Source organism: Neodiprion lecontei, chromosome 3 (genome assembly GCF_021901455.1).
Source record: "Neodiprion lecontei isolate iyNeoLeco1 chromosome 3, iyNeoLeco1.1, whole genome shotgun sequence".
NCBI lineage: Eukaryota > Metazoa > Arthropoda > Insecta > Hymenoptera > Diprionidae > Neodiprion > Neodiprion lecontei.
Genome location: NC_060262.1, coordinates 7890677 through 7903421, shown reverse-complemented (window position 1 = coordinate 7903421; position 12745 = coordinate 7890677). Strand labels below are relative to the sequence as shown.

At 37.8% G+C, this 12745-nt stretch overlaps 1 protein-coding gene across 1 annotated transcript; it reads right to left on the bottom strand.

Annotated features, from left to right (window-relative positions):
• Nucleotides 1–4761: 4761 nt before the first annotated feature.
• Nucleotides 4762–12540, bottom strand: LOC124293756. The gene is given in 3 exon segments (XM_046736045.1): nucleotides 4762–4845; nucleotides 12024–12323; nucleotides 12325–12540. Coding segments are annotated over 3 exon segments (600 nt in total).
• Between the last annotated feature and the right edge of the window lie 205 nt (nucleotides 12541–12745).

Genomic DNA, 12745 nt, shown 5'->3' with positions numbered 1-12745 from the left:
TAACATCAACAATGCAGGATAATCTAACAAAATATTCATTAGCCGTACTCCTGAAGAGAGCAACGGCACCGGAAATTGGCGAAGTCTGCGTAAAGAAATTTATTTGCCAATTCGGTGCACCAAGAGCCGTACTGACCGATCAAGGACAAGCATTCGTAGGAACTCTACTCAAATCAATAGGCAAATATTTTAAAATTCAACAATTTAAAACTACAGCGTTCCACCCGCAATTGAACGGTTCGCTAGAAAGATCTCACCACATGTTAATAGTATACCTAAAGTACTTCATAAAAGATAAACAAGACTGGGACAGCTGGATCGAGCTCGCTATGTTCTCATAGAACACAAGCACGCACGAAGCTACGAAATACCCTACGAATTGGCATATGAGCGCATAGCACGCGCGCCATCGAGTCGAGTGCCTGCCGACGGAGAATTAAAACTATACAGCGAATATACATATATTCGACCTGTTAGACACGTTCCACAGTATCCAAACCGACGCGAGAGAAAATACGGAAAAAGTCAAAGTCAGGTACAAAGAATATTACGATCGTAAGCTGAACCTGCAAGAAGTCAAAGTCGGGCAAAAGGTGGTCGTAATGAAGGATAAGGAGGGAGAATTCGGAGACCATTATACAGGTTCTTATGAAGTTTTAGAAGTATTGAGTAAGGAAAATATTAAAATTCAAATGGAAAACGGTAAAACAAAAGTCATACATTCAAACCGCATGAAGATAGCCCGCACCCCGGAAGAATCACACGAAGCCCCTCGAGAAAAAACAGTAGAGAGACACGTTCGTTTTGGACCTCAAATTAGTGAATTTCCCGGCGACATCCTTTCATCGCCTAAAGGAACGACATTGGTAACAACAATATTTAGTGACCTTGATATGACTACGGGCCTATGTAAAAAGATTAAAGAGAATTATAGTAGCATTCGATGATTACAACATTTCGCCAACAATGAGATTTCTGATCTTCGGAAGTATCATTTACGCATTAATCGGCACTGGGACCCAGTGTAGTTTGATCGACCATGCCGCTGTACTTTAGCTAAATCAACTGCAAGAACGAAATTCCGAAGTAGGTGACGCACTCACATTACGATGGGGACAACGCTTGATATTCTATTTAATAACCAAAAGAAAACCTACGTACGACGACTTGAAAGATGACTTGCAAACCCTTTATCATAAATGCTCCGTACTCAGAATTAATAAGATAGCAATGTCAAGAATAAGCTGCGTATTGAATCGACTAGATTGGAACACTGTAAAGCATGTGATCAAACAAGTATTCTCAAACGAGTTTCAAATAAAAATCCACACAATATCAGAAAAATGAAACATGCCACTACGCAATTGCCAAAACCACCGGAATTCGTAGGGAAGTCGTAAAAACTTCCGATCACCCGTTCACCCGTCAAAACGCGCCATTATAAAAGTACATGTATATATCGCCATGGCGAATCCGAATTCGACTATAAGTATACCCTAACCGGGCAAGACCGCGGTCGTTAACCTTTCTTCCCTCAGGCGTAAAAATACAACCAACGAATAGCAGGTCCCGTGACTAAACTCCACTCATACAAGGTCCACCTACCTTGAACCTGGACAGCCCTACGCGTGAGACTACATCGATGTATGTATATATTCTAAAAGAATATAGCCACTCCACGGGGCCAGCTAAGCCCGCCAACCGAGACGAAAAAAATACATACGTAACACCCAAAAAGAGCGAATCCCCCACAAGGTCTTCGTGACCCATTCCACAAATGCAACCACTTGAAAACAGGGTCAGTAAAGCGACTGGCTGAACATACAAAATCACCGACTACAGCGAAACAATACGAAAAGAAAATCGAACGGATGAAATCATAATATAAATAAAAAAGGGGGGCAACTTTCTTTATCAAGACTCAAATTAAAGGATTAAGGGAACATCAAACTTTGACGGGACCTACGAAGGCATACGATACTTCGATGAATATGGAACATGGAGTAACGTGACAGTCCAAGGATACGTAAGAATCAGTCTAACCGAGTATATTTCACAGGTAAACTTAAATTCAAACTAAATTATACTTCGATTTGAAACAACATGTGACTTCAGCAATGGTAACTGCATAGACAATGAGGAAGGAAGCACATTTTGGGAAACCTTGCCAAATGATTCCTGTCAACCGGACCGATACGACATCTTGTATGAAGGTAGAGCTATGAAAATCAAAAACAGGGACGAGATCTATGACGAAATGTATAGTTACCACTCAGGACATAATCCTCGCTTTTTCGAAGAAAAGACGTCAACAACTATGCGGGTTCGAGATGATTCGAACCGAACACCCAAAACTACTCATTATTGAGAAACCGACTAAAAACGCGTTCACTCACAAAAAAACCATGGCGACCCTTAATCTGGACATTTTTATCTATGTAAATTCAAAGTTCGTATACGTGGAAAGACACATGAGAATTCAAATGTCAGCCTTATACCGAGACGTACTCTTGAAGAAGTGTAAACTGGAACAACAAGTCTTACGGAACTTATTGACAACCGCAGCCCTAACGCCCGCCGACTTTGCACATCAACCAATGAAAGGATCTGGTTACATGGCAACAACAGCAGGAAAAGTCATCCACGTAATGAAATATATACAATTCGACGTAAAAGTAAGGAAGGACAAGAACTGTTACTAAGAATTACCGGTACTCAAAGGAAACGCCAGTATGTTTGTATCAGCCAAAGAACCGCATGTTGTTAAAAACCGGAGCACAAATAGAATGTAACCCTTCATCCGAATAACGTTCAACCTCGATAAAAAAATGGTGTAACCTACTACCAGAGTTGATCGAATCAATGCAACCAGGTACAATCGAACCTTTGACTACGTCAAATTGGAAATACAATAACCCCAATAACCTAGCCACCAGCGGAATCTACTCCCCAGAAGATCTGGAACGACTAAGAGATCACATCATGGTCCCAGCAGAAAGATCTGGAATATTAAACGACATGGCAAGAGGAATATCACTTATCAGGATAAACCATAGCCAACCAACAATTATCCATTATGCAATTTATGACCGCAGAAGCAATGCAACAAATAGCAAAGAACACATGGACAAAAATGTGGGGCTGGTTCGTAAGCTTCGGCACTCTCACCGCAAGAGGAATCGGAATTTGGGCAACCCTCCAAATGACCAAATTCTTCCTCGACATAATAATTCATGGATATACTCTGAAAAACGCCTACGAGTGTAGCTTTCACATGCTTGGAGCTGTATGGAACTCCCTGACAAACCTGCTCCAAAAACTAGCCAGACAGAAACAGGAGGAAAATACGGGACCCAAGGGACCACCTAACACAGTTATTTTTTATGATGTTCAGGTCAGAACCTGTATCTAACATGAAAGTACTCGGATTTTGTAACTCGCTCGCTTCTAATTTGATCGTAGGGATTATGTTCCCGAAAATGAGATTTGATTCTCTCGCGGTATTTGATTTAATATATCATTTTGCTGTTTGACTGGGCATTCGCCGACCAACTGACTGTAGTTCGGAAAATATCGGCAACATTCGCGTGGTTGTTTTCTCTGGTATTCGTTAGGTCGGTTCGAGTTGTAGGTTTCACAATTTAGTTGCGGAGGGTAACGTGTTTGTCTAATTATTTGATTATCGTCGTACTGATTCGAACGTTGATTTCCCTGTCTAAAATTTTTTTGTAGCCTCTGCGGGCTCAGGTTCCTTGGATAAGTGCTTTCACGGTATGAATTATTCGTGGGATTTCCGCGTTTCCGCAGTATTTATTGTTTCCTTGATAGCAATTTTCGCGATATTGATTATTTCTAGGATAGCGTTGTGGATTAGGAGTGTTCGACCTTGGGTTACTGTAATTGTCTTGATTGCCAAAATTCGGAGGTCCCTGTTGTCGATTTGGATGTTTTTCTCTTGAGTCGAAATCGGGTTGCGGTTGGTGATTTATTTGACGATTTTGATGGTTCGGAAATTTATTTCTTAAGTTAGTATTATTTTACGGTTGGTAGGTGTTCGAGTTACGTCAAGGATATGAATAGGCATTTCTTCAGTTATAATTATTCCGATTGTCTGCTTGATTACCTTGGATAACATAAGTTTAATTCCGAGGCTCACGGTGAACGTGATAGCTTTTGTCTGAATCACATTGGAAATCGTACCTGTGGTCGTTTGCTCCACATACGATGCAATTAGATGGTTGGAACATCGCGTAATTTATCGCAGCTTCTTGAGTTGTGCTTGGTTGGTCTCCTCGTCTAACAAGGAATTGTAAGTGGAATTTTGATTTTCTCCTGTTTTTCTACTTTCATCACCGCGTCGATCAGTTCTTTTAGAGTACCGGGTACTGTGAGGATTTTTCCACCGATTTCAGGTATTAGCCCATGCAGAAAAGTAGCTTTGCCGTTCGCTTCTGTATTTCGCGTAAAAACTTCGGAGTCGTCTTTACGTTATTCTTGCAACAACTTCCTGTCTTATATTTTCCAGCGCTTCACGTACCCTTGACGCGTACGTCACGACATCTTCATTTTGCCTTTAAAAATTTTTTCCTATCTCACCCTGACACGGATCGACGGATTTGGCTGGTCCATAAAGTTCATTTATTCGCGCGGTTAATTCATCTACGGTATCGAACCGTTTGTTCTCGATCACACGTCGAGCTGCTCCCTTGATATAATTACGTATTATTCGCGCGAGACTCAAGTCGACTTGAGGCGGGAAATTCAAATCTTGATGGTAAGGTGGTACGGATGAGACGGTTGCGCCTGCACTTGTAGCAGGGTTCCTTTATCACCGAGAGACTTTTTCTGTCAAAAATCAATAAAAATATATCAAAGTTTAGTATGCTAACGTTTAGAAGTAGAGAAGTCCTGGGTTACTTGTCAGAATTCATAATGTGCATACTACTGAGTAAAATTCATATTCTTCTTTCAATGAATGAAAAAAATATATCAGTACTTAATACAAAACACAGTAATATTTGAAACGCACCATGTCAATGTTAGCAACTCGACAAGCACGATTTGAACAGTGAATGTGACAGATTGAAATATTCGTTTCAAAAGACGTCACGAAGAATATCAGTTTTTAATATGGACCATACGAAAAACTATGACTCACCGCTGCAAAAAGAAAGAAGTAGAGGCAGCGAAGACTTCACAAACACACTGACACTGATACACGTTGCTAGATACATATATATTCACAAAGACACCTTACGCAACTTTATCACACAATACACTTATAAATTAAACCGGGACCTAAACCTAATACATTTACAATATACAAATATACAATACAATTACATATCGGAGTCTTCAGGAAACTTGTATATATGCTAAGTTTAGAACGACCCACCGCTTGTGAGAAAGGATTCCAAGAGTTTTTTTTAATTTTATTTACATTTTCCGTTTGCGAAGAAATAAGCTACTACTGGACGGGTAATCCCAACCAAAAGTTAGTCTCAATGAGAATATTGAACATTTTGTGATGAGATAAAAATCTAACAAAAACCAATGTAGAAAGGACTTTATTTATTCCGCTTCCACTAATTAGGGTACGATTTAAATTGTATCGAATATGAATAGATTTCGGCTTAATCCGTCTCGTGTCCTAACTAGCAGTCGAATGCTGCCAGGACCACCTTGCTCCGAGAGCATTCCTCAGTAATCCTCAGGGTTCTCCCAGTTTGTGTTCCGTAGCGTAAACAGCCGATAACCGATCCCGCATGGTTTTCGGCTAATTGTGAGCCAGTCCTATTCCGAAAATGTAAATATTTACTTCACCAATCATAACCAAGTTGATAAGATAATTCGTTTTGAATAATGATGATGCCAAAAAGTTCTTGATAAATTGTTTAAACAAAAAATTGTCTAACAAATCTTTAGTGAATTTTTTTTTATTTCATATAAAATGATTTCATTAAATTGTGTGAATACCTACGAATATTTTTGGAATTTTCGGTGATTTTGAAAAACTTGTATTCCAAAATTATCTAACGCTTGTATTTGTGAAACTATTCGTTCCATGCCTCTAAAACTTCTTCAGTGTAACGTATAACCATTCGACGAAAACCGATCGAAATTTCAGGACATCTGATCCATTTTTCAAAATTGAAATAATTTTGGAAAACGGGTTTTTCAAAACCGCGAAAATTCAAAAAAAAATCATAGGTATTCAAAAAAATCAATGAATTCATTTTATATGATGTGAAAAAAAATTTCACTACAGATTTGTTAAACAAATTTTTGTTTAAACATTTTACTAACAAACCACTCGTGGCCAATCGGGAAACATTTTGATAAGCAGCATACGAAAAATCGAGACGTCCCGTTTCAATTTCTACTATTCTTTTCAGTTTCACGGCTAGTTAATACAGACCATGTCAGTTTTTTGAATATTCGTCCAAGTTTATAACATTCACTGCACTGATTATTGAGATACTTTCGTACACAATTTATTACGAGGAATATCAATTTTTCTTATGGTCAATTCTGATATACAGTATCATAATATTTCATATCCACCATACTAAGTTTACGTATTATTTTGTCAAAGACAGCTTTGGCAATGTCAAACTTCGATATGACACTACGAATAATTACTAATTAGTTTTGCACTCTCTTCCCTACCTTCTACTGCGGGTAACAAATTAAACTTTGATATAGTTTTACCGATTTTTCATACAAAAAGTCTCTCAGTGTAATTTTCTCGGTTTCTGGATCGATAATCGATACGGGTTTGATGACTGGATTCGATTTTGTAATAACAGGGCTTGTTTTAACTTTGGGATTGTCTACTACGCGATTATGACCAAGAGTTGGTTCCTCTTCTGATAAAGATTCCGTGTCGGAGGAAGAGGAGGTGGAAATAGGTAGAAGTTTGAACGGGAAGTATTCAGCGATATTCTTTAGCTTTTTCCTAATTTTCGCGTCTTCTTTGCTAATCGTTTTGGGTGGTGTTAGGGGCTCGAACAGCTTATTTCTTTCTTTTGTTTTTTTCCCGTGTCTCCTGTGTAGTAGTAAATAGGTATGGGTATGGTTAGAATTCTGCGGTCTATCGAGATAAGGCTTCTTCACAGAGTCGGGCATTTCGCGCGGATCGTTTAGTACAATCGGCTGAATATGTTGTTCCCAAAGTTTCACTATCTTTCTGCGTTTTCCTCCGTTTCCTTTGCTTGATTTTGGGAGCATTCGTTATGGGAATAAAGGGTATTTGCCAGGGGTTTCAATTAAGGACTGGAATCTTGGTTTGACAGGGCGTTTCGTTAGGAAGGAGGAATCTCTGATTACGACACAGCAGCAAGCGAGACGAAGTAATCAGCAATTCTATAATATCTCAGTAGGTGCAATGCTAAAAAAATTTTTTTTTATATGTGGCGTAGGTACGGTACCTCGCAAAACTTTCCAGATGTAAGATACTAGAAGCGATCACGTAAGTACAGTCAGACTCACGTCGGTAATTTGGGTCACCAATTACCGATAAAGTATTGAAATACACCGGACAACGGTTATTCTATCGCCCTAATCATACGAACCGAGGAAGGAGTAATTGTTAAATAAAAGATTTAAATTAGCTTACCTTTAGAAAGTGATCTGGTTATGATGAGTGCAGCGTAGATTGATGAGAGCGTTTAACGGAATAACTGATTTAAATATATTTGGATACTTTGATTAACTTGGATTTATGTTGTGGCTCAGATTTCAAGTCACAAACAACGGGGTTACTAGTGTTAGATTCTAAATTAATACATATAACAAAATGGAACGGGGAAACTCGCTGGAGTTTAGACAGAGTAACTTCGCAGAAAATGTTCGAATGCAAAAGGCAAAAGGATTTTACGGCGAGATTGTATTGAGAACAAGATAACGAATCTGGTGGTAGAAACCAAGAGGACGATCCAATGATCGGTCGCCGTGTTTATGGTGATCGATTGCTGCGCAAAACGATCCCCCTTTTTAATTTTCCGTCGAACTACTGCGCACCTTCCCCCTTATTCTTGGAATTAAAACTAGGGTAACATCCTCGTGGCATGTTTACTCGCGATCTTTGCTCTTACCTATTACTATATTGCGAGCTTTTTATATTTGGCATAACACTGCGTTGGTGTGGTAGTGTAAGTATAGAGCCGTTGCGCCATTAGCTTCCTATCCGTGTGAGCTTTGGTGCCGCGGGCAGCAAGTCCTCCTTGGCTACCGTGCTACCTCCCCCTTTTTTGCAAAGGTTAGGACGTGGGCCGATTTTAGCTGCTATTTCATAATATGGTTATCACAGTGTATGTGCGCTTGAGGTGACCCATGTTTCGTGGTGGTGTCATATGTCGCGGACGTTAGTGCCGTGTGCACTCTCGAGGTCACGACCCGCTGAGTTCTAGTCGTAGTTTACTTCTTAAGTATTCTCACTATCCTGTTCCTTACAAGGTCTATATATTAAAAGTATTATATCGGTTACTCAGTATTTGGTTAGTTTGACAGCGTGTAAATATATAGAATTGCATATATGTTATAATTAATTACCATCATTATTCACCTTATATATCCTCAGTCAACGCCTGGAGTACAATAGTGATTATTTATGGAACATAGTTGTTATTTATGTAATATTAAGCTAATACTAGGATTGCGCTGCTGTGAATATTCTTAGGTGTTCGTGTTGTAACAATCTTAACAGAGTTAAGGTATTTAAGGATTTGATAGTTCGTAGTTTTGGAATAGGTTTACGTTTGTGCTTCCGTATAATTCTCTTCGATAGTCGTTAATTCCTATATTAATATAGATCGGCTTGAGGGGTATTGGAGCGTGCTTTTATACTTGTTGGTTGCCTGTTACTGGGTGTTGCCACGTATATAGTTTTGAGTCTATTCCTTGGTGATCGTGCAATACTCGTACATCTCTGTAATGTTAGCAGAACCATGTTGGAAAAATCGATCATGACAGGTACCATAATTAGGTGCTCTTTAGGTTCTAATTAGGCACCCTATTCAAAAATTAAGTGCTGGATTCCGTTACCGATAAAAAAGAATTTTCACTCTGAGCTGCTGCTGCAATGTCATGCTGGCAGTGCATAGTCTAAAAATGCCGAATATTGGCTACGGAAAAAGTTACTTTGCGCAAGAATTTTATGCTCTTTAGATGCTAATTAGGTGCCCTATTCAAAAATTGAGTGCTCGAATTCATTGTCTCAAGAAAAGTACTTCCACTTCGAAAAATCGTCAATTAATGGCGTTAGAAAAAAATTGATTTACTCAGGAATTGGGTGCTCTTTTTAAGTGCTCCATTTCCTATCGTCCGCAATTGATTTTTACGTACGGTAGCTGTGTCACATCCTCGATGCCCCCTGACCCTACCGATTAGTTTTATTTTTGATTACCTTTCAATTTATCATTGAATACATTTATATTTTCTATTTTTTTTATTTGAGTCTCCGTACGCATTGCATGCATACGGCTCTCTTCGTTACCTTTTTACTACTTCTGGAAATGAACACCCTAAGCTATCAATAACCTTACTGTTTCGATAATTCTTCGAGACAATCCTTACCCAAACAGACTCGTATATACAAACTCCCTAAGAGGAACCAAATGACCTAACACGTGCAACGGATAGATCCGTATGGGTCTATCTCAAGTGTCTGTTTGGGCAGTATTGTCCCGAACATAAAATAAGGGTATCTTTATTATATACAAAACACAGCACGGAAATTCGTACCCGCACGTGTGGAAAAGGCGAGATAGTTCATGATAAATTCTCATGGTACACCGTACCCGAAGTGCGGGGGTAGTCTAGACAAATGAAAAGACTCAAAATTTTATCAGGACCTCCTGATTGGTCCAGCATCCCTTAAGGATACTGGGAACCAATCAGGAAGTAGTTTAGACAACAGCACGCGAATCTTTAAAAAGCGTTGCTTTTCGTCAGTCGTAAGAGAGTAGTCGTGAGAGGGCAGTCGTCAGACAGTCGTCATTCATTTTCGTCATTCAGTCTTTAACAAGAAATCATTCTGTCAGTTTTAGATAATCCAATCACATCAAGCTCTAAGTGTATTCCGTGTTCTTTTACTTAAATATAAACGTTTTTCCACCATTATACATAACTAAAACCGTTTTAACCATTTTCATAAACCTAAATTGAATAAACGAATAGTTGTGTTTTAAAACTTATATCATGAGTAAACCAATCAATTACCTTTAATGCATTCATTCAATTAATCCATTTAGTATAATTATTTATCCTTTCTTTTGAAACCCCACATGTAAAGTTGTACAGTTTACAAGCTAATAAAAGCTAAATAATCAGTCAATTAATACCGTATCCAGTCCTCGCCGAGCACGCAGAGCCGCCTCACAGAGCCCGAATCAACGGTTAACAACAAAAGGTAAGTGACCATTTTTATACCAAAGCCAGTTCAATTAAGAGGGAAAACGGTGTCAAAATTCCAATAATTCATATCCGGGAAAATTAGTCTGAACTAAGCGTTATATTTATGGAGTGGTTTGGTCATCAGCCAACCCAGCCCATAACAGCTGACGCAAAGTGTCGTCATGCTTAAGGAGCGAGTCACCCGGCTGGTGATTTTTTTCTTAGGGTGACTTTTTACAGAAAAAGCTGGGGTGAAAAATATAAAATTTTTGGACAGCTCTGAGTTATTTAATTGCGAAATAATAAAGGTATCTCAATATTCATATTATTAGTTCTTTCGAGTGTCATTTGAAGCTTAAGTAAAAAGTTGCAAATCTTAAACTCAGTTTACACAAATTTCAAACGTTTATTGACAGATTAAAGTGCGTTTTAGACAATTTAATTGAAATAATTCCGAAATCAAGGCTCTAAGCATAAAAATGTACAGGACGTTTTTTGTTTGCTATAAAATTTCCGACAACCTGAAATTGTTTCCAAATTTTTAATTAAAAATTGGAGATGAACAATCGTTTTTTCAACTGCTTTGAAACAATACTCAGTCTAAACAGATGGTTTCGCAAATCGAGGATTGAGTGGTTCCTTCCATCCCTAATCTATTTTCAAGCTCCCGTCCTCGTGCGATTATTAGATTGTGCAAAATCGGTGTTTGAAAAAAAAAATGAAATTTGTTCAATCCGAGATGCAGCATGAACGGGAACCTCCATATAGGTGCTGATTTCTTGACGCAGATTAAAAAATTCAAATTTTCATAAACCGCTATGAAAATGAATTTTTTTAAAATTGATATTAACTTTTTTGAGTTTTTGAAATTTTTTTTTGTGAAACCGTGAATATTTCAGTTGCCTTTAGAATTACAGAAATTTGAGGGTCAGATATAAATAGAGCTCGGAGTCCCGCTTATTTTAGGAACAATTGAAAGATTATACATTGCGTGACCTTTGCTCACGTCAGTTTCAAAATTTCCAGGTTTTTTCTGCAACGGGTATTTAACCCATTACGATGAAGTTTGAACGGATGGAAAGATAAATTTAAGTACTTCAACCGTATTTCTTATCAAAAATAGGAAAGAATGATTTCTAGGAGATAAAAAACGAAAACGTCAACGGAACTTGGCGCCTCCGCGCGCTTAAAAACGAATCGGCTGTAAAAAATAGACTTTTCTCGGGAACTACGACATCTTTTGTACCCAAAGCAAGGAATTCCGACAAATTTTTGCGTAAAAAATATCATTTTCTTTGGTCCGAAAAATAATGTCCACAACAATTTTAGATGTCACGTATATAAACAATGATTTCTTGGGGATAATAATTTCATAGAAGTAGGCATCATTTTTATTGGTGTTTACTAGGATGTTTCAAAATTACATTTAAATAAATAAATAAAATGGTTTTTGTAAACAAAAACAGTAAAAAAATATTTGATGTACGTCACACAGAGAATACTGATGTGAAAGGATGGTGATAATAAAAAAAAAATTTTGTTGTAAATATTCTGATCCAGAATGAAGAAGAATGTTTTTCACAGTAATTTATAGAAGTAAGCGTTTTACCGACCGTTTTAAAGTGTACTTTTCGGGAAAATGAACGGAACAGTAATTTATTCAAAGCTCTGAAATTTTCTTTAAAAATAAGAATAATCGCTATGAAAACGAAGCATGTTGTAAATGACAATTTTAGGACGTCGAACCAAGCCCAAGCATTCGTTTGTTACAAGAATTTCTTATAAAGCGTCAACAAGTATTGATCCGTCGAAAACATTATAATGTAACGTAAATTTAAAAATGCTTATCGAAACACCATATATTTCACTTTGTTTAAATCATTTTTAATCAAACGTATGTTCAAATTTTTTGCCAAATTTTCTATCTTATTCGAAAGAATCGAAAATCCTATTCAAGCTTTTATGACGAAAGTTAAGAGTAACCCATGAACTAACAACTCTGCAGTATTAAAAAGTTGATGCAAGAAAATCCATTGCAATGGTTAATTTCGTGTCTCGAGGTAAACGGAGATTAACTCTACAGCTGATAATTCACAAAAAACACATTGTATATAAAGATATTATATTCCAGCATGACTGTTCCATCTTCGTTTTTCGTAAATAGTCTGAAGTAATTCTCATCACTATTACTGTATCACATGGGGCCATCCATAAATTAAGTAACGCACTTTTTGGCCGATTTTGACCCCCTCCCCACTTGTAACGCTCTGTAACGCTAAGCGTATGTCAATAATAACAATACAATAAATATAATTCTATTTTCAAGTAGAAACTGGGTATTTGGGTAGGT